The sequence below is a fragment of the Aethalodelphis obliquidens genome, unplaced genomic scaffold (assembly GCF_003676395.1).
Source record: "Aethalodelphis obliquidens isolate GAN/ISIS:26980383/991018 unplaced genomic scaffold, ASM367639v1 scaffold103, whole genome shotgun sequence".
Taxonomy (NCBI): domain Eukaryota; kingdom Metazoa; phylum Chordata; class Mammalia; order Artiodactyla; family Delphinidae; genus Aethalodelphis; species Aethalodelphis obliquidens.
This window is the reverse complement of record NW_020838047.1, coordinates 1,489,912-1,510,328: the sequence shown is the minus strand read 5'-3', so window position 1 is coordinate 1,510,328 and position 20,417 is coordinate 1,489,912. Positions and strand designations below refer to the sequence as shown.

Here is a 20,417-nt window from a genome sequence, read left to right as displayed (position 1 = left end):
AGAGCTAATGTGCTCCAGAGAGTTCCAGAATCAGCTCTCACTGGGAAGTCCCATAAGCTACTTTTTTTTCTTCTCTCACCCACCAGAGCCTCCGACATTCCAGACAAAGGAGAACACTGAGCAGTTTGCAGAGGCTGCTGGAGAAATGCTGCTAATTCAGTAATAGCAGCTTCAGTTTTGACATCTGTCTGTATTCATTAGAAGCAGCTATTTCACAGCCTGAGAGAGAAAAATCAGAACCCTGTGGCAGAAGAGAGGGAGAACGTGGGCCCTTGCACTGTAGAGGCAGATGCGAATTCTCTGTTAAGTCATAAGTGAAAGCTTCTTGGCCCTGATGGGTATAAATTATTAGAAGAGGATGCTCTCAAGAAACAAGGTGTAAATTCTGTTTGCCTAGAAAGTGAGAGGTTTGCCAGTTAGTCCTAATACATCCAAGGAGGGGAATTATTAGAGCATGTCTTGGGGAATTCCCTGGCGGTCCAGTGGTTAGGACGCCACCTGTCACTGTGGTGGCCCGGGTTCCATCCCTGGTCGGGCAACTAGGATCCCATAAGCTGTACAGCGCTGCCAAAAACAAACAAACAAACAAAGAATCAATAGAGAATCGCTTGGCGTGAATACTTTTGCATCAAGCATCTGCTTTCAAGGTCCCCTTACAGATGCTCCTTCCAGGTGCTGCTGCCTCTCTTCCTACACAAAGCACCATTTGCGCTGTTGTAGCTGGAAGCAACCTCACTAGTCCACAGCTACCTTCCTAACGTCCCTACAGTCGCGTGGCCGTGTCTGGAAACTTTATGTAGCCTGTGTGCTTGCAGCTCCTTGTCCAAACGCTACCCCCCGGAGTAAAGCTGTGTGTGAGCAGGGCCTCGGCTCGTCACAGCCGGGCCTGTGTTTGCTCCAGGGGGAGCTGATGCGTCCTCCCAGCTAGATCTTCACGGTCCAACCCAGGTCCCTGTGACCTCTGCAAGCATCACTGTGGTTAAAAGGCATCCTGTTCTTGGGACATTGACTCAGCAGAGCCAAGAATTTTCCTGTAAACTACTGCTTGGTCGTTAAGGAAACACAACAATTCAACCCTAACGTGCCACATTCTACAGATGCTCATTTCTGAGGCACTGGGTATTTTCACCCACTCCCGGAAGCAAGATGAGAGCATCCCCTGGCTGGTGTGAATTTTTTTTAGCATCTCTTTGCGTCACGAGATCCAGTCTCAGGACCGTCTACTTAAGTGTATAGGACAATATGCTAACATTCGTTTTCTTTAATCAAGTCTCTTTAATTCTTACCGGGACCATGTTTTTAGAAAGCACGCAGTGGCCCTCCTAGCAGTGGGAAGCTTCACAGACAAAGAATAAAGGCAAATATTTCAAGCACATTAGGATATAAGCCGGGTGTAGGTAGCTGACCTAGAGGACGTGCATTCCGTTGTGTTCACCCAGAGTCAGAGACTTTTCTTAACTTGTCTCCTGTGCCCCGACAATGGATGGTCCCCTTAGCTTTTGTCAGAAGTTGTATCAGCTGGCTAGCCTTTCTCGAGTACAGTGCATCCAGCCTCATACCAAAGGTTAGACATGCATTACCTTGTTTAAGCCTTCTAACAACCTCACGAGGTAGGGACAAGTAGAATACGGGTCGAAGACCACAAGAAGTTGACAAAACGATAATGCAAGTCCTTTAACAGGACATCATTGTCCTAAAAAGTATAGATTTCCTTTTCAGTTTTTAAAATGCTGTATAGATTGGATATTCTAATAGTGCCATGTTTTTTTTTTCTTTAGGGTCCTTTTTGTACATTTTTAATAAGCTTAATGTGTATAAGGAATATTTGCTTATGGTTAAAAAAAAATCATACAGGAAGCTCCCCAGTGAAAAGTGAAAAGGCCTCTGTCTTTGCTCAGCCTCAGTCCCTCCGCTCAGTATAACCGAAAAGCTACAGGTTTCTTGTCTGACCCCCCAGAGGTCTAGTCCCCTTCTCTACTCTTATGGTTTTACTGGACGATGCATTCTTTTTTAAAAACAAATTTATTTATTTTTGGCTGTGCTGGGTCTTTGTTGCTGCGCGCAGGCTTTCTCCAGTTGCGGTGAGCGGGGGCTACTCTTCGTTGCGGTGCGCAGGCTTCTCATTGCGGCGGCTTCTCTCGTTGCAGAGCATGGGCTCTAGGCGCTCAGGCTTCAGTAGTCATGGCACGTGGGCTCTGTAGTTGTGGCGCACGGGCTTAGCTGCTCCACGGCTGGACGAGGCACTTTTGACAGCTTCATCTCACAGGATTTTTAAAGTCTGCGTTGTGTGGGATGCCAAGATCGAACGGCCATTTCCTCTCTCAAGGACATTTGAGGCAAGATGAGTGTTTTCCTAATACTTAAAAAATGCTAAAACACACATCTATGTACATATATGTTTCATGTGTCCTGTGCCCTCGTGTGAACCTAACTTTCCAGAAATGAGACCAGTGGGTCAGATGCCTGGGTATCTAAATGCTCGTGTTGCCAAATTCTCTTCTTAAAAGGTTACACCAATTCCTAGTCCCATATTAGTTACAGTCATTTTCAATGCATAAGAGTGTTAGCTTATATTTTTATCATTTCCTTTTAGATACTCAAACAGCTCCCAAGTGGGAAACTCCTGCCCCTGGCCTCCTCCACCTGCCCCCAAGAATCCTGCACACCCTACACACATCATATAACAGCACTTCCTGACTCTCCCTTTCTGTCCTCCTTCACGTGCAGTGTGTGCATTCTGATGATGTTATTTGCTAAATATATAAATGTACTTACAAACGGCTTTCCAAAGATGAAGTGATACAGTCCCAACTTTGGAAAACCGGATTCTGTCCCCCAGGAAGTGCGGTGGAGGCCTTCTCGGGATGATGATTTAGCCTAGCTAATTTACGATTCAGAGATTGATGCAAGAAGGCATAGAGTTCAAGAGTGAGGTCAATTTTTCCTGAAGTTAGGAATAAATCTGTGAATTCTGGTCTTACGAACCGGTGAAGAATTACTGTGCGGAGGTCAATAAATCACATGGGAAGCTGTGTGAGAAACGTTCCATCTCCTCAGCATGTTAGTTACAATTACGTTATTAGGCTCCAGAGTGTTGGGCAAATTCATTCTTTTAACTTTGCAGCAATCGACCTGGCAACAGATTTAACATTTTCTTTAAATGTCTAAGTTTAACTCCTTAGTCACTGGCCAAAAACCTCTTTCTAATCCTACCAGAACTTCAGAGCTATTAAATACTTTAGTTCTTAGTCACTTAGAAATATAATTATGCTTTACAGGTAGAAGAGGGTAGGGAGAGGGAGGAATTCCTACTCCTCAGTGGCAGGGGGGTCGGTTCAGAAAGTGAGAGGTCGTGAGGATGAGTGTCTGCCTATTACGCATGTTGAGCACAAATACACATTTTGCATTGTATTCAGGAGAGTTACTTTTGAACAAAAGTGAAAATTTAGTGCTTCCCTGGTGGCGCAGTGGTTGGGAGTCCGCCTGCCGATGCAGGGGACACGGGTTCGTGCCCCGGTCCGGGAAGATCCCACATGCCGCGGAGCGGCTGGGCCCGTGAGCCATGGCCGCTGAGCCTGCGCGTCCGGAGCCTGTGCTCTGCGACAGGAGAGGCCACAACAGTGAGAGGCCCGCGTACCGCAAAAAAAAAAAAAGTGAAAATTTAAAGGTGAGTGATTCTGCACAACGCCCTAAAGGGCTGGTTTTACTTTAGCTTTGTTTTCCGTCAGCACTGAGAATGGACAACACATGACAGGGCAGAGGCAGGTGGGAACTTCTGCACAGAAGCTAGAAGCCTGGGGGGTTGCAGTGCTGAGGGGGGGACAGAGCTTGTGAACACACCCACGCGCACGCACGCACACACACACACACACTCACACACTTCTGCAGAGAATACAGACGCCTCTGCTGGTGGTCGAATACCAAGCAGAAGTCGGGATTTTTCTTTCCTTTTGGGTGGTGTGATTCTTCTCCAAGAAGAGTGTTGGAAAAATAAGAATGACATAAAAAATGGGGGGAAGTGTAGGATATTCAGAAAACCATCAGAGTACATTTGCAAAATAAATTTCATGAAAATTATTCTTTAGTTAAATGACAAACATTAGTATGTCTCTTCAGAGCTCTCAAATGCACTTTTGAAAAATTAAGTGACACCATGTTGGATTTGAATTTGAGCATGTGATTTCCTAACAAACATGTTTAAAGTCTGAAACAAAGCTCAAACATGGACCTCAGCAAAAGAAAATGGAAACTTTAGTACACATCAAATGAATAAGGGATATGACTAAATTTCAAAAGCCTTTCTTTTAGAGGAAATACTCTAATTGACCCAGGTTTTTGTACAAAGTGTGAAATCGTTTGTTAAAAGATATTGTGTGATACAAACTGTTTAGAAACGAGGAAACGTTGTAGCAGTCCGTGTGCTGAGTATAAGTTCCATTTAACAGTTAATACATCCCTAATAAACCATCCTAATTAAAAAGCCCCCAGAAAGTTCATTATCTTGATTAAATTAGGCTAATCTCATCAGTGCATCATAGTTAAGAGGATTGTGCCTTTCTTTTTTTTGAGTTTTATTTATTTATTTTATACAGCAGGTTCTTATTAGTTCAGTATTCAGTGCAGCAGGCTTAGATCTTTTGTCCCACTTTAATTCATCAGCTGCTTGTTGTTTGCTAAGAGAAAGGCCAGAGCCCGAGGCGTCCTAGTCTCCCAACCAATTATCCATCCAGTTCTTGGATCCTTTCTACAGGACCTGCCACCTGTTCTTCCACCTTCAGTAGATCTCGTGACAAGGAACTCAGTAGCTCATTTCTATCTGTTTCAGCTCTGGGTGTAGGGAATCATTTTAGCCATAAGAAACCTCAGGGAACTTTTTTAGATCCTTCAAAATTGATCTGACCTAGTACACGGGCAAATGTTTTTAAGCCTAGATTCATATAACCTGGAAAAACTGGACCAACGAAACATTAAGATCAGAGGGAGACTGATAATTCTTAGCAAAGGAATTGAGAAAAGGCATGAGTGTGAAACAGCGTTCAGGTGTAGCTCGGACCCTGCACCTTTGTGCAGAGCAGAGTAAACTCTTACCTCCCCAGCCGATGAACTGCCAGAATGATAGGTAGTAAGGAAAGGCTTTCTCACAAGGTGCACAGACTTGAAAGGACTGAGTGAGATCCTGGTCACTCTTCCTCTTCCCAAGCGACGCTTAGGAGCCCCAAAGAGGGGCGGCCGAGGCAGAGCTCATAGGCTCTGGACGTTCCCAGACACATATTGGGCTGTGGGAATCAGAATCCTCCACAAGACAAATTTCGAGTATATTGTTCTTTTCCTGCACAGCACACACATGGAGGCCTTCTCAGTAGGGACATTTTTAAAATGCAAAAAGCACATATTTTTCTTTGCTATCCAAGCAGAGGAACTGTTACCGTTTTCTGTAACTAGTAAATACCGTTTGCTAAAGGCTTGCCCCTTGCCCCGCGAGGGCTTCAGAGTTTTTTGTCTTGTTTTGTCTTATGCCAAGTCTTCAAGTCCCTCTGAAGTTCGCAAGCTGTGTGTTGTGTGATCACAGTAGCTTCGGGGCGTGCAGCATATAAGCTCTAAATAATGGCATGCAGGTGGGGGTCAGAAAGGAGAGCTTTCTCATCATGGAAGTCTATACATTTTTCAAAGAAAAGGGTTTAAGTCTGCATCCGATTGTAACATTAATTTTAACACTTTTTAGAAATGTAGCCTGTTGGGATGAAATACCTGCTGTAGGTAATTTGCTCAGAAAAGCCCACTGCAGCGGAACGTGCCACTTTGTTGTTCAAACAGCCAAATAAAACGAGGTGCGGTCGGTCGGCCCGCCCCGCTCACACCCGCGGCCCCTCCCGCCCTGGTGCAGGTCCTCCAGGCTCGGAGCAGGGCCGGTGGCTGTCCCGGAAAACAGCTCACTTTTCTGCACATGCAGGACTCTGTATTCGCTCCAGGTTGTTGGGAGGAAGGGGACAGCTGCTGCTGTGGACCGCCTGTGTGGCTGTAGTCAGAAAGGTAACTGCAAACAGCATCTCCAGGGTGTGTGAGGCTCTTCCTGGAACTTGATTCCAGGCGTGAGTCAGACCTTGAATCCAGGGGTGTGTGTGTGGGGGGTTGTGGCCGTGTGTGTATGTATGTGGTTATGTGTGTGTGTGTGTGTGTGTGTGTGTGTGTATGTGTGGTGTGTGTGTGGTTGTGTGTGTGGTTGTGTGTCTGTGTATGGTTGTGTGTGTGTGGCTGTATGTGGTTGTGTGTGTGTATGGTTGTGTGTGTGTGGTTGTGGCTGTATGTGGTTGTGTGTGTGTATGGTTGTGTGTGTGGTGTGTGTGTGGTTGTGTGTGTATAGTTTGTGTGTGTGGTTGTGTGTGTGTGGTTGTGACTGTATGTGGTTGTGGCTGTATTATGTGTGTGTGGTTGTGTGTGTGTGTGTGGTTGTGTGTGTGTGGCTGTGTGTACTGCACGTGCGGAAGGCACTCTGTGTCTAGTTGCTGCTGATGGGAGCAGACCCCCTGCCAGCAGTGAGCTTCCTTCCACCCCTGACCCTTCTGTGATCGAATAGTCTCCTTGGAAAGCTGGCGTCTGCATGCGCGGCTGAAAGGCACACAGAGTGGACTCAAGGGATGGCGTTGGGATGGGGTGGCTTTGCTGGGGGTCCCCTGGGAAAAACTTACCTTGGAGCCCCATGTGTGCACAGGGTCCCTGAGCAGGCCGGAATGCACGTGAACTTCACACACGTGCGCTCTGCTTTCCACGTGTCTGTGGTTCCTCAGTGCCCACGTCAGCTTCACGGAGGCTCGGGAGGCTGGGCTCGTGAGGTTCAAGGTACGGGAGGTCCTGAGGCCCCAGCCTCTGCCGAGGAGCCTCCTGCCCGGGGCTGCCTCTCATTCCCCTGCGGCTGCAGCTCCCTGGGGATGAGACGGGAGACAGAGAAGGAAGCCCTTTCAACCCTAAAAGGTGCAGCTTTTCCAGAAAGGGGTGCCCCTGCGTCTTCTGCCCCTCAGCACCATCAAGGCCGGAAACCGGGGGCCAGCTCACACACTGGGAAGAGTGGGAGGTGAGGCCTCCTGGACCTTGCTTTGAGGAGGGGTGTTCGCCTGCCGAGGGGAAAGCCGTCTTCAGTGTCGTGGTTTGTCACACGCAGTTAACTCTGGGGCTTTGCAGGAGTCGGAGCAGAACTGTTCTGTGTGTGTTTCCACCCATCCGTGGGGTCGAGGAAGCAGGAGGGCCCGCTGCCCCGTCCCTGCCTTCGTTTTAGTCCCTTTGGGATTTCCTAATTCCGAGGCAATCATTGTATGGGATGGACAAGTTCCAGAAGCACAGAAGACTGTGTTTCTAATAAACCACCTCCCACTTTATCCCCTTTGGAGTGCAGCTGGAGCTACAACAATAGCTAATGATTACATGCTGTACCTGCAGCAACAATGTAGCTGAAATCGCACCGCTGCTGTCTGGTGAAGCCGTCTCCTCCAGGTTCCCAGGCTTGGAAGGTTTGGAAACATCCAGCACGTTTTCATCCTGCAGGTAGCTTTGAAGCGACTTGTCAGGTCAAGCTGACAGAGTTTTGTGCTTGCATAGATGATCAGTGAGGATGAACCTACTTTTTAACCTGGGAATTGGTGAATGAGCGACAGGAGGTTTGGGGACCTTTCTCCCCTCGTGTTCCGTGAGACTTGCTTTTGTCCACTCGTGGGAATGAATCACATTTACAGAGTGAAAATAGCCACTAAAGCCAAAGCCACACTTTCACGTTGCTCTGGCAGTGAAGTCTACACGGCTTTGCTGGCTACAGTCCCTGTGTGCTCCTGTCATCTCACTCAGAAATGCCCTGACTTGGACGTTATATTGTATGGTCACCTTGAGCATTTTCCAAAGGCAGGGAAAACCCAGTAACTTCATGTGCCATGGCAAAATGGCAGCTTGTCAGAAAAAAAAGGGGAAGGAAAATTCTTAGAGTTAATAGTCAGGGATAGTTGGGAGGTTAGCAATCAGCGTGTCACATTGACTCCTAAGAAAATGATGTTTAAACATAGCCTGTGAAATCAAGCATGGCAAATATGTCTCGATTCAGGTGCCAAGTCTAGCCAACTGGGAGTGGCTGCCCAGAGAAGGACTCAACCCGTTCTGGGGCTGGTGGAAAAAGAGGCATCTCACGCATGCCATCACGGGCACTGGAAGAGGCAGTCGTAAAGGGGAGGCAGGTATCAAATGTCACTGTCGTAGGGTTAGATGGGATCTGAGTGATGATTCAACCCAGTGTGTGTCCACATCACGCTAAATCTTCAACCTGATCCTCGAGGCACGTGTTCTGTGGTCCAGTAGGATTGAGAGTGATGCCTGCCATCTTTCTGTCTTGGAAATTCAGTGCACATTGGCACACAGTGCTAAAAAGTTATATAGTAAAAACAGATGTTTAACTTGGTTTCCCTGGTGTTCCACAAACCTATAGGCCGCAGAAGACTTTTTCAACGGTATCTGCCCACTGGCTGCAGAACTACTTTCTAGGGACACATTGGAGGAAACGGGGGTCTAGTTCATTCCTCACAAACAAGGAAGCTCAGCCCCAAAGAGAGAAGGACTGGGGTCTTGTTCAGCTGGGCTGGTCTACGGACCAGGCAGAACCAGAACCGGACTGCAGACTCCCAGCCCTAATCCGCTAACTACCCTCTCAGTGTGGAACCGATTAGAAGCAGCCTGAGGTTTTAATAGCTTCTGGCAGCACGCGGACTTGGTGTAAATTCCGCTTGCCTGTTTTTACAGTTGTGTGTTAGGGACAGTGATTAAATATTTTGCCTGTTCAAAGTGTGCAGACATGAGGCGACCTCTCATGGTCAGAACAAAACAAGGTCAAGTTATTTTTGAAGTTTCATTTTTTCTGGGCTACTTGATCCCCCGCTGCCACCCCACATCTTTTATCTTCCTGTCTTGGGAGATAAAGTGATGATTAGAGATTTGAATTGTTAGACGTGAGTCTGGTTTCAGTTCAAAATCTATTTTATCATTTCCTGGGCTTTGAATTTGAAAACATCAATCTATTTATTGCTCTCTTTTGGACCCTAAGGTTAAAGTACATCTGTTGTCCACACAGATTTAGCTGTTGGCCCTCAAGCTAAGCGGTCACGAAATTATAGCCATAGTAGATTTAGCCAAGGAATAACTTCACTTTGGTCTGCCTATAAATCCACTCGACAGAATAAACATGGTGTGTCTTGTGGTTCATGGGAACACATGTAAAGAATTAAGAAATCTTTGGTGACAAGACAAAAACTGCTCCATAAAAATTAATTGGTGCTTAATTGAGGATGCGTGAAGTGAGATACTGGCGCACGGCCTGCCTGTGAGCGTAGGCATGAGTGGAGTTCGTGCTGGGCAGAGGTTGCCAGTTTCGTGTTGGTGATTCTCCAGCTCAGGGCAGAGAGCTGCCCTTCCTTTGGGAGAAAGGGCACCTGGAAAACGGAACCATTGCTGAACCACTCTCGTCCCTGGTGTTTTCTCTACCCTTTATTTCCATTATATTAGCATTAAAGAAGCCGGTTTCTTCCTTTTCTCCAAGCACAGGCTTGCATGAAGCCACGTGGCTGCTTGCGCTTCGGAGAAGGGGCCGCTGTGGGCTGGATTTGCCTTTGTGCGATCACCACTGACACCCTTTGCAGGTGACTTCTTCTGAGAAGTACGAATCAGTGGAGAAGCAAAGCAGAAAACTTTGAATGTAACTCGGTTTCCCCATGAGCGTAAGGAAACTGCCTTATAAGAGAGAATGAAAACTCCACTGTTTTTAAAGGCTTTCATTTCATAAGGCCTCCTTGTTTCAATTAACTGACTTGGGAGATTTACCGTTTTCCTTAGCAGCGTTGGAGAATGTTAGCCATGCTCCACTGATGAAGCTTTGTAAGTTTTATAAGTCAGATTTGTTCGTTTTAAAAGCCACATGTTTAAAATACAGGGTGCAGAAAATGTCCATGACACATCGTTGTGGTACAGAAAAATAAGGACACCAAAAGAAACTGTGAGTCCTAAAATATATATTTCCTTTTAAGTGGTAGTACTGGAATAGATATTACTAGTCAGCTTGGAAGCCGAGTGCTGCTATATGTGGTTTTTTAACGTAAACTATCCGTCTCCCATGCTGGGAAGTATAAACTCTACTTTGCCAGTGGATTTGTTAGTTCCTCTCATTTAGCAGTTGAATTTAGTGTCATAAAAACCAGCACTCTTCCCCTGTCTTGGAAAACCAGAGTGTTCTGAGCTTGCCCAGACGTATATCCCAGCTCCAGTATGCAGTTCTTAGCCAGCCTGCCAGGTGCCAGGGGTCAGAAGGGCAGGAAACAAGGAAAGCCACATTGTAAACGCTAAAATTGTCCTACACTGTCCAAAATGGAAACCTCTGGTGGTCTCCATAGACAGCCACTTGCTCAGAAGCAGCTGCGATGCCCCTGATTTTGCTTATTCTCCTGACCCCTCTCCACCCCAACCGAGGAGTTCCCAGGACTGCAGTCAGATGCAGGCGGTCTCCTCCAACATCGGACTCAGACCAAGTCAGCCATTACATTTAACCTCACCTCGAAATGTAGAAAGTGAACAATTAAATAGGAAACTCTTCTGTGTAAAACACCTTCTTGAATTTCAGTCCTACCACATCCTGCTGGTGCCGTAATAGGAACCTTGAATTTCTGGCAGTGTCTCATTTTTTAGGCTGGAACGTTTGAAAAAAATCCCGAGGAAAAAAAGACAGGCCACAAGAAGAAATATACATGTGTATGTATATTAAAACGTTGTTGATTTCAAAATCCAGCACAGAATAATATAAAGAAATACGCCATCGTATAGAGCTTTAAATGCTACAGTCCTTTTTTTTTTCTACGTGTTATAATCCTTTATGAATAAAAAGGAAAAATTCAAGACTCACGAAGTCCATCAACATTATCCTGTCTCTAATAAATTGATTTCAACCCAAGTATTCTGTGTATAGCAAGCTGAATCTGTAAGCTGGAGGCTATAACCAACCTTGAAAGATTTTGAAGCAGTACCTGCTTCCATGTGGTAGGAAAACCCAGTTTCATTAGATGAGCTGATGTCTGTACTTGGGATTTCTTCTCCGTTTTCCCTACTACTAGTCTCATGAGATGAAAAACCCGGTTTATCTGCCATCTGTACCCTGGTCAGTCCCTGGGTTGGAATTGAAGTGCAGTCAGCCCCTTGATGGATGAATAAATGATTGCTTGATGAGTGAATGGATGAATGAACGAGACCGCATCTCCTAACCCGTTTACATTTTATTTCTAACTAATGCAGGGTTATTTTCACACCCCATTTAGTGGCCTCAAAATCTGACAACCAGTCTCAACTGGGTTGCTGTGACGTGGGCACCTCTTCATTCTTTTCACTGGGGATTTACCAGGCACACGGATGGGCAAGGTTTGCTTCTCAGCCGCTGTCGGGTGGCAATTACATAGCAGCTTAGTGGCTCCACAGAGATTAGAGGAAGAACCAGGAAACTTTGTCACAGCTTGTTTCTATCCATAGTAAAAGGCTCCATGAAAGGTGAAACTACAAGTATTGAGGAAAAGGAAATGTGCAGACGGTCTGGATTTAATCGTCCGTGTTCTGTAGATAAATGGGAGCTGCCTGTATCCTCAGTACAATGACAACTACTTCACAAGGTTGTGGGAAGGTAAAACGAGGCCGTATTTGCAAAGCACATAGCGTATGATAGGCATTTAATAAGGATTCATTCTCTTTCCCTTCATTGGAATCAAATAAGCCCTTGAGAACCATCACTGTTCCCAAACATTTTATCACCTCATCCTAACCGTGAGATTGTATTATACGTGTTTCCCATTTTATAGTAACAGATTAGAAGTATGACAGGAAGCTGAAATTTATCAGAGGTACAGAATGGGTATATAGATAGCTGGATTTGATTTTCTAATGTGCTGTCCAGTGTCCTGTCCACTAAATAAATGGCTTCTGGGTATTAGAAATGGGATGAAAAAATGTCCCTTCCGCGGAATTCTACCCGAGTAGGCTCTGTCTTAGCACAGGACATGTTTCCACACGGCTGCATCTCAACCAAGGTCTCTTTCCACTCTCACCTTGTAATAAATAGAAGCAGCTTTCAGGATCTGCAGGGAAGTGAAATGTGTTTTCTAGGAGACCAAGGTGAGGACGGCAATGTGTTCCATTACAGGCTTGCGCTTCGGTTGCTGTGTCGCCTGCCACTCCGAGGCACTCGGTTCCACTAGCTGAAGACATTCTGATCTGTTAATGACTTCTGCCTCGGGACGGGGCGGGGAGTGGTGGTGGTGGTGGTGGTGGCGGCGGAGGCGGCGGTGGCGGAGTGTCACACCCGTGCCGTGCCTTCCCCACACCCGGGCTGCGTTGATTTTGTGTGTTTATGTCGTAGCTTGTCTTAAGCCGCGCTAGCAATAAGAATTTAATGGAGGATAAATTGCAGGTCAAAACTGAATCGACAGCCCTGACGTTTACCTCTTCTTTAAAGAATAGTAAGTGTTTCGAGTTCTTTGCCAGGCAGCTGATGGAAATGTTAAGAAATTTAATGAAATAAAGTGACTTTAGCTCATCCGCTGCCTCGCGGTGTCCAGACTTCAAACCTTCAGGATTTCTTAGGTCACATAAGAAGGTGATGTGTCTTTGATCGGCTACAGAAGAGTGGAGAAGACCGGTTTCCTCCTCTGATATATGCGTGGAGTTGATGATTTTGAGTTTCATGCTATGCCTTGTAGCTGCACTTCAGTTTGAGTAGGTGAGAGCAGATCAACTTCCCTCTGTGGACATCTTCAGGCAGAAATGACCAGATACGACTTTGGCGGCCCCTCCCTCTGCCAAGCACAGGCTCCGGACGTGCAGGCTCAGCGGCCATGGCTCACGGGCCCAGCCGCTCCATGGCATGTGGGATCCTCCCGGACCGGGGCACGAACCCGCGTCCCCTGCATCGGCAGGCGGACTCTCAACCACTGCGCCACCAGGGAAGCCCCACAGGTGTTATTTTAACGACTTATCTGTTCCAGCCTGTCTTCATTTGTAAGCTTATTCTTCTCTGATGAGTTCAGTGTATGAAAAAGCAGGTGTTGTCATCATTCAGGTGTGGTGAGGCTGACAGGTCAGGAGGAGATGCCTCTGAAACGCTTGTATTACTCACAGGCCCCAGAGCAGGGAGCTCCCTGCGCCATGGGGTGGGGGAGGACAGGGGGTCCCCAGGGTGGGTCCGGAGGCAGAGTGGAAGGGGAGGGGGGGCCTTCACTGTGTCCCTGCAGGAAAGGTTGGTGGGTGGGGCGGGGGAGGCCCCGGGGCTGCTCTGAATGGGGCCATCAGCTCTGGACTCGGGGCTGTCCTGCTTGTCAGTGCCTGGCTGTGGGCGTTAGAGCAGGTGCACGGTGGCCGAGTGGGAGGGCCTGCGGGGGGAGGGGGATGGGCTCTGGGTTGGTGAGTCTTACTGGAAAGGAGCCTGAAGGTGTCACTCACCGTCTCCAGGAACCCGCAGCCCTGGGAGGGGCCACGTCTCCAGGGTCAGCCAGGCCAGCACGTCAAAGCGTCAGAAACACAGACGGTTAAAGACCTGCCAAGTAGGTGCCGTGTGCAGACACGGGGCTGGAGCTCACAGCCCTGGGGAGCTGCGTGAGCACGGCCATGAGGCCGGGCCCCGCCGAAGCCTCTGTCCTCGTGGGAGAGAAAGGCAGGGGCAGAGTTCATTCCGTAGAAGGTGAAGGACTCAGTGGGGGTCATGACAAGGTCAGGGACCCGACGTGGGTGCATAGCCTCAGAAACACCGCGATATGCTCAGACCCTTCAAAGAAGCAAAGCCGTTCATGACTTACACCTTTCATCAAATAATTTCCTCCATCATTTCTTGAAGTATTTTTCATGCATTCACTAAATATACAACCTTTTCATTTCACCAAGAACCTCAGAATTATGAAGCTTTATAGCGAGGTCTCCTGTCCTCAGATGAAGAGCCTGGACCGGGAAGGTGAACGACTTTTCCTACGGTCTCTGCCGAACATCCCTGTGAGGCCACTGCAGCTCCAGCCGTGAACCAGACACACGTTTATGTGAACAGTGGCTGGAGCCATGGGCCCTGCCTGGTGCCCCAGGGAGGCCCCCCATCTCGATATCTGCAGCCTCTCCCCTCCCCCAGGCCACACCCTGACAGCCCCCATCCCGACAGTGTAGAACTGGCCCCGTGGCAGTTCCTGGGCCCGTAACGCTCTGACTTTCCCTGATGGTGTCGAAGCCACAGAATGACTCACGTTAAGTCTCAGGCTTGCTGCCTGATTTAGAGAAATTTAGTCTTTTGTCTGCGCTATTTCTTCTACGTGCTACAACCTAAGATGCTTTAAAAATGTCGTCCATGGAGCTGGAGAACAAAAAGCATGAGTGTTTAAAAAGCAAAAGCCAGGTCATCCCTGGGGTTTGTAAGCACCACCCGCATCACCACGTGCCATGTTGGTGTCACGAGGCACCATCCCCAAGACCAGATAGGTGTGTTAGGCTGTGGCCAGAGTGCCTTTGTACCTGAACCTTTTTGCCAGTGTTCAGTGTAGTTCAGGTACTTTATTGTGCTTCCCGATCATGTTCTTCAGGCTTACACTTATCATCATTGCTCAGATTATAATCGGTCTTTTTTTTTTGGTCTGTACCATGCGGCTTGTGGGATCTCACGTCCCCAGCCAGGGGGTCGAACCTGGGGCATGGCAGTGAAAGCACCGAGTCCTAACCACTGGACCACCAGGGAAGTCCCAGATTATAATTGGTCTTAATTCATTTTTTAAAAACCGCAGGCTCTATGGGATGAATGTGCCAGAAAAGCATCGTGCAACATACACACGGGATGTTAGCAGATGCAAAATGAGAAAGAGTCGCATGGCCAAGTAAGATGAATGAATGCTGGATTAAACAACATTAAACTAATTTGTTTTCTGCAGGACTTCTCAGGGCCTTTAATAAGAAAATCTTAATTACATGAAGGAGCGATATATACATATACATGTACATAATAGGTAGCATCTTCCAAATCTGTTAGGCCACAGAGCCTTCACCATTTGTTTTTCTCTTGGGCAGCATATTCTAAAGTAACAAGTGGCAGGTAGTAAGTATTTTTAAAGCACCAACTAGGTGCAGTACACTATGGATCAATGAAAGAGAGTCCATTTCCTGGATGAGGAAGTAAGGCCTAAACGCATTAGGCCTCAGATAGTGATATAAAGAAACACCACGGAGGATAGGAAGTGACATAGTATCAATTGTCAAGTGAATAAGGCTACAATTTTTTGAGTGTAGAGGAGAGAGAAACAAACAGAACATATTTTTGCAGCTACAGAACACATACAATACGGCTTCTCTGCTCAAGAAGTGAGGATGCAGGCCCCGTGATGCAGGCTGGCCTGGTCCATGTGTGACAGACCGGAACTGCTTCCCCTTCACATGAATGTGAATCACTGGGGTCTGAACCGACTCAGTGGGCTTGGGATGGTGGTCGAGATTCTGCGTTTCTTTTATTTTTTTAAATTTTTAATTTTTTTATTGAAGTACAGTTGATTTACAGTGTGTTAATTTCTTCTGTACAGCAAAGTGATTCAGTTATATATATATATATATATATATATATATATATATATATACTCTTTTTTAAAGTATTCTTTTCCATTATGGTTTATCATAGGATATTGAATATAGTTCCCTGTGCTATACAGTAGGACCTTGTTGTTTATCCATTCTATATATAAAAGCTTATATCTGCTAACCCCAAACTCCCAATCCATCCCTCTGCTACCCCCTCCCTCCCCCTTGGTAACCGCCAGTCTGTTCTCTATGTCTGTGAGTCTGTTTCTGTTTCATAGACAGATTCATTAGTGTCATATTTTAGATTCTCTATATAAATGATATCATGGGATATTTGTCTTTCTCTGTCTGACTTACTTCAGTTACTGTGATCATCTCCAGGTCCTTCCATGTTACTGCATGTGGTATTATTTCATTCTTTTTTATGGCTGAGTAATATTCCATTGTATGTATGTGCCACATCTTCTTTATCCATTCCTCTGTCGATGGACATTTAGGTTGTTTGCATGTCCTGGCTACTGTAAACAGTGCTGCAGTGAACATTGGAGTGCATGTATCTTTTTGAATTATAGTTTTCTCAGGGTATATGCCCAGGAGTGGGATTGCTGGATCATGTGGTAGTTCTATTTTTAGTTTTCTGCGAGACCTGCAGAGATTCTGTATTTCTAACAAGCTCCTAAATGGTGCTGATGCCACTCCCTGGTCCAAGGACCACACTTTTCCTGTAAAATCCAGATAATAAGTGTTGCAGGATTTGTGGGCCGTGCAGTCTGGCCCAGCAACCCAGCTGTTGCTGCAGCACAAAGGTGGCCACAGACACTGTGTTAGTTCAAGGGCACGGTTGTGATCCCCCAAGACTTTGTTTATAGACTCTGAAATCTGACCTTTATATAATTTCCATGTGTCACAAAATAACTCTTCTGATTGTTTTCCTCACCTTTCAAAACATGGAAACCATGGCTTGGCTCACGGGCCTCAGGAAAGCAGGTGGTGGCCTGCAGGCTGTGTGCACAGCCTGAGGTCAGGGTGTCACAGCCCTGGGGTGGCCGGCAGGGGTGTCCCAAGGAGCTTATCTAACCAAGGCAATCAATCGTCCTCTCTTTTAAACCTTAATTGTGTTTTTTCATGCCTCATTTTCCCTCTGACAGTTGGTTCTTATCTTTTTATGGCAGTGTAACTCACCCTAGGTAACGTACAGACACCTAGACTCTGGCCGGTTCCAGAGTCCACCAGGCTCGACTCTTTCAGGCCTCTAGTACCTGACATGGTGCTGTCCACGTGGAAGATGCCCGGCAAGCGTGTGCTCGGTAGAGCTGAGTCTGTTGAAGGCACCTTTCGCTTGCTTGTGAGGAGAGCAGCTCCAGGGTGGGATGGGCACCGAGGGTGAGGGGAGAATTGCAGGGAGCAGAGAGGAAGCAGGTCATACATGAGGGCTGCATAGGAAACGAGAACTCCATGCAGATACCTGACCGAAACAGGATTCGGATAGGAACATGATAGAAAAGAAAACCTGGGCCAAGTTATAGGAAAGCAGACAGTAAAGATCTAAAGTTTAGGGAATGGTTCATGTAGGGAAGAGTGTCGAGTGCTTTCATCTGCCACAGGATAAAGACTCCCTAGCTTGCCAGGGATGAAGAGATCAATTAAAAGACTTCAGGTCGAGTAACACTGGAGCCATAGACAGTTCTCCGGGCGGGGTGGCGGGGTGAGGATCTGGCCTGTGATTGTGGAAAGAGCAGAGAAGGAGGGACTAGAAAATGGTTCTCGGCCAGAATGTTCTCCAGGACTTTACGAAAACAAAGGAAAGCACAAACTACTCAGAATCATGAAATACTGTCCTTCTCAACTGCCTCAAAAGCAATATACCTTGCATTGCATTAGATGCTCAGTTGGCTGGGGTTTTTTTTTTTTTTTTTGCGGTATGCGGGCCTCCCACGACTCACGGGCCCAGCCGCTCTGCTGCACGTGGGATCTTCCCGGACTGGGGCACGAACCTGCGTCCCCTGCATCAGCAGGCGGACTCGCAACCACTGCGCCACCAGGGAAGTCCTTTATATGGTTTTTAATTCCCGAAGTCATGTCTGTTCTTTTCCAAATATCCCGTACTTATTTTTTTAATATAGTTTCTGGAGTCAATATGCTAAGTATTAGCAAACTGGCTTGTTTTATTAACGTAACTTTCAGACTAAATATAGACAGAAGCCTATATTATGCTATCTAAATGCAGAAAAGGTTAGTTTTCACTGACATAAAAAGGATGCCAAGTCCAAAGAATTTTATAGAAGATCAGACTCAGGGAAAATCTCTCAGTGCTGATTAAGAGCTAGATGGACAATTCTGTCCCAGAGAATTCAGTCCTTTTAGTTGTCAGTGGCACGTTCCTTCGCATTTCTTTAAAACTAAATAACGTTTGTGGCGAGGAGGGTTAGGGCAGCTTTGCATTTTTTTGGAAAAATCCTGTTGAGAGTTTGAGGTGCTCAGGGAATAAAGGAAAGGGTGTGAGGGGGAACCCGCATAGAAACAGTCTGGCCACCTGCCACCTCCCATACCAAGGGCCTGGTCGATGGGAAGGGGTGAGACCAGCAAGAATGAATTACAGAGCACTGCTGCCCCTGCCCGCATCATGGGGGCCGGGCACGCTGCTGGAAGGTTCTCTAAATATCAGAAATGTGGAAGGCGTTAACTCTGTTCCTGCCCAGCTGACCATGTCAACAGGAACATTGCTGCCCAGGGTCTGTAACATGACAGTGTCTCCGTTGATACTATACATTAAGTATTTTGAGCACAATGTTTATATTACTTCCATATTTTTCTTTAGATAAGAACAATAGATAAAATTGTAATAGACGTGAGAGGCACTGGTGATAAAACATTTTTGTAAGACACTTGGAACTTGTGTTCCTTTCATTTTGTAACTGAAATGGTCTTTCCCAGTGTGATGATGTCCCTTATTTCCAGGTTGATGAAATGTACAAGGTGCTTGACAAAGAAAACCCATGGGAATTGTCTAGCCATGCATTTCATGGTCTCAAATGTAATAGCATTTAGTAAGGTTAGTAACACGGACACAGGTCTTTTTTTTATCAGACAGGCATCTCGTTACATAGCATCTCGCCTTTCACTTCTGCTTTATTATTTTAAATGTCCCCTTTTCCTTTCTCTCCCTTCTGTCCTGGGACTTCCGTTTGGCCAGCAGATGGTTCTGTGAGGGGATCGAGCTGCACGACAGTCCCGACATCCAGATCCGCTGGGACGGGGGCGACCTGCACACGCTGGTCATAGCTGAGGCCTTTGAGGACGACACAGGGCGCTACACCTGCCTGGCCGCGAACCCCGGTGGCTCTGACACCACATCGGCCGAGGTGTTCATTGAAGGTACCCAGGGATGTGGGGTGGGGGCGTGGGGTGCCGAGTGGGCAGGGGCCCATTGCTTCTTGTGAACGTGGTTTTCCAATGTTGTGAGTCAAACCTCATTTGTCCTCCAGGGCAGATAAATCGAGTGGCTCTGACACTTGGGTGTACGTCTGCGTCGACAATGTCTGATGTCAACATTTGTTCCTTTTCATTTAAAACATTTCAGCTACGTGAATTTATTTAGAATACTGAGTGTCCAACTTATTTCTGGTTTCTCTGGTGGACGAAGAATGTGGGCATGTTAAAATACTAGAAATACTAGACCTGTCAACCAAAGTTAAACTCTCAAAGACTTAGGAGATCATTCACAGGGATATTAAGCAGTTGAGTATTTTTAAATGTTCTCATTTCTATTAGATTCTAGAACTTTTCCTTTTTTGTTAGGGTGCTGCTATTTCTGCTAAGTGTACCATGGACTTGTAATCACTAGGTCAAAAAATTTCCAGAATCAGTGTTGCATTAAAGAGGGGTGGGCACAGAGTAGAATATCTCTATTGTTCTAACAATTCATTTTTGACGAGACTCAGCCTATAGGGAATTAGAAAACTTGCTATCAAAGTATATAGTTTACATCACTGTTGCATTTTTATCACTATCCATCACTTAAGTTGGAAGTGGCTTAAACACCAGTGTTCTGTGTCCCTAAAGCCATAAATTGGTGAGTAGCCTTGTAATTGCTTGCATTTAAAAATAGTAGCTGGAACACAGAGAGAAAATTGAAATCCTCGAGGTCTCCAGTACCTTAATCTTCATCTTTTTACTAAATGTTTTTTTACTCTTTAATAGCACTAAATTTCTTTGTTTTTTAAAGTAGAAGAAAGCAAGATGTGAACCATTATTTATAGCCCTTGTAAGAACTGGCAAAAAAAATAAATTAGTTTTAGAAGTAACTGTTACTGCCAACTAAAACTATGTGCCTTTACTTTTAATAAAAGTGTCCCCTGCATTGTCTTTGAAGGCGTCTGTGAGCTCCTTCGGGGACTTTGTCCTGCTAATAAGAGCAAACCTTCTGTATTAACAATAAGTGATGCTACATGGCAGTTACATGTACACACACGTGCAGACACGGTCATTTAAACCTCACCGTGAACCTGAGAGGTGTTATCAGGGTCCCCTTTTACACATGGGTAAACTGAGCCTGGGAAGGTGAAAGGGACCTGTCCAAAGTCACTCCAGGATTTGGACCCAGTCCGTCTTACTCCAGGGCCCATATCCTATTCGCTATGTCACAAGTATCTCAAAGTGCTAAGTGAACAGGAAAAGAGTGGCAAAAAGATTTTTAGCATTTAATAAGCGAGCAGTGAGTATCAGTCATGGGCTGACTGTGCAGCAAACTTCTTGAAGCATTTTAGAATACAGAGGGGGAAAGTTAAACTTCCATTAAAAAAAAAAACAAAACCCATTTGCTAATG

The 20,417-nt window shown here is 46.2% G+C and overlaps 1 protein-coding gene across 1 annotated transcript in view; it reads left to right on the top strand.

Moving 5' to 3' along the window:
- PALLD (palladin, cytoskeletal associated protein) overlaps positions 1-20,417 on the top strand; it is a 385,196-nt gene that overhangs the window by 131,937 nt on the left and 232,842 nt on the right. The window contains exon 2 of the mRNA XM_027096503.1: positions 18,788-18,966. Within this exon, the coding sequence (XP_026952304.1) occupies positions 18,788-18,966 (179 nt within the window). The remainder of the gene's footprint in view (positions 1-18,787; positions 18,967-20,417) is intronic.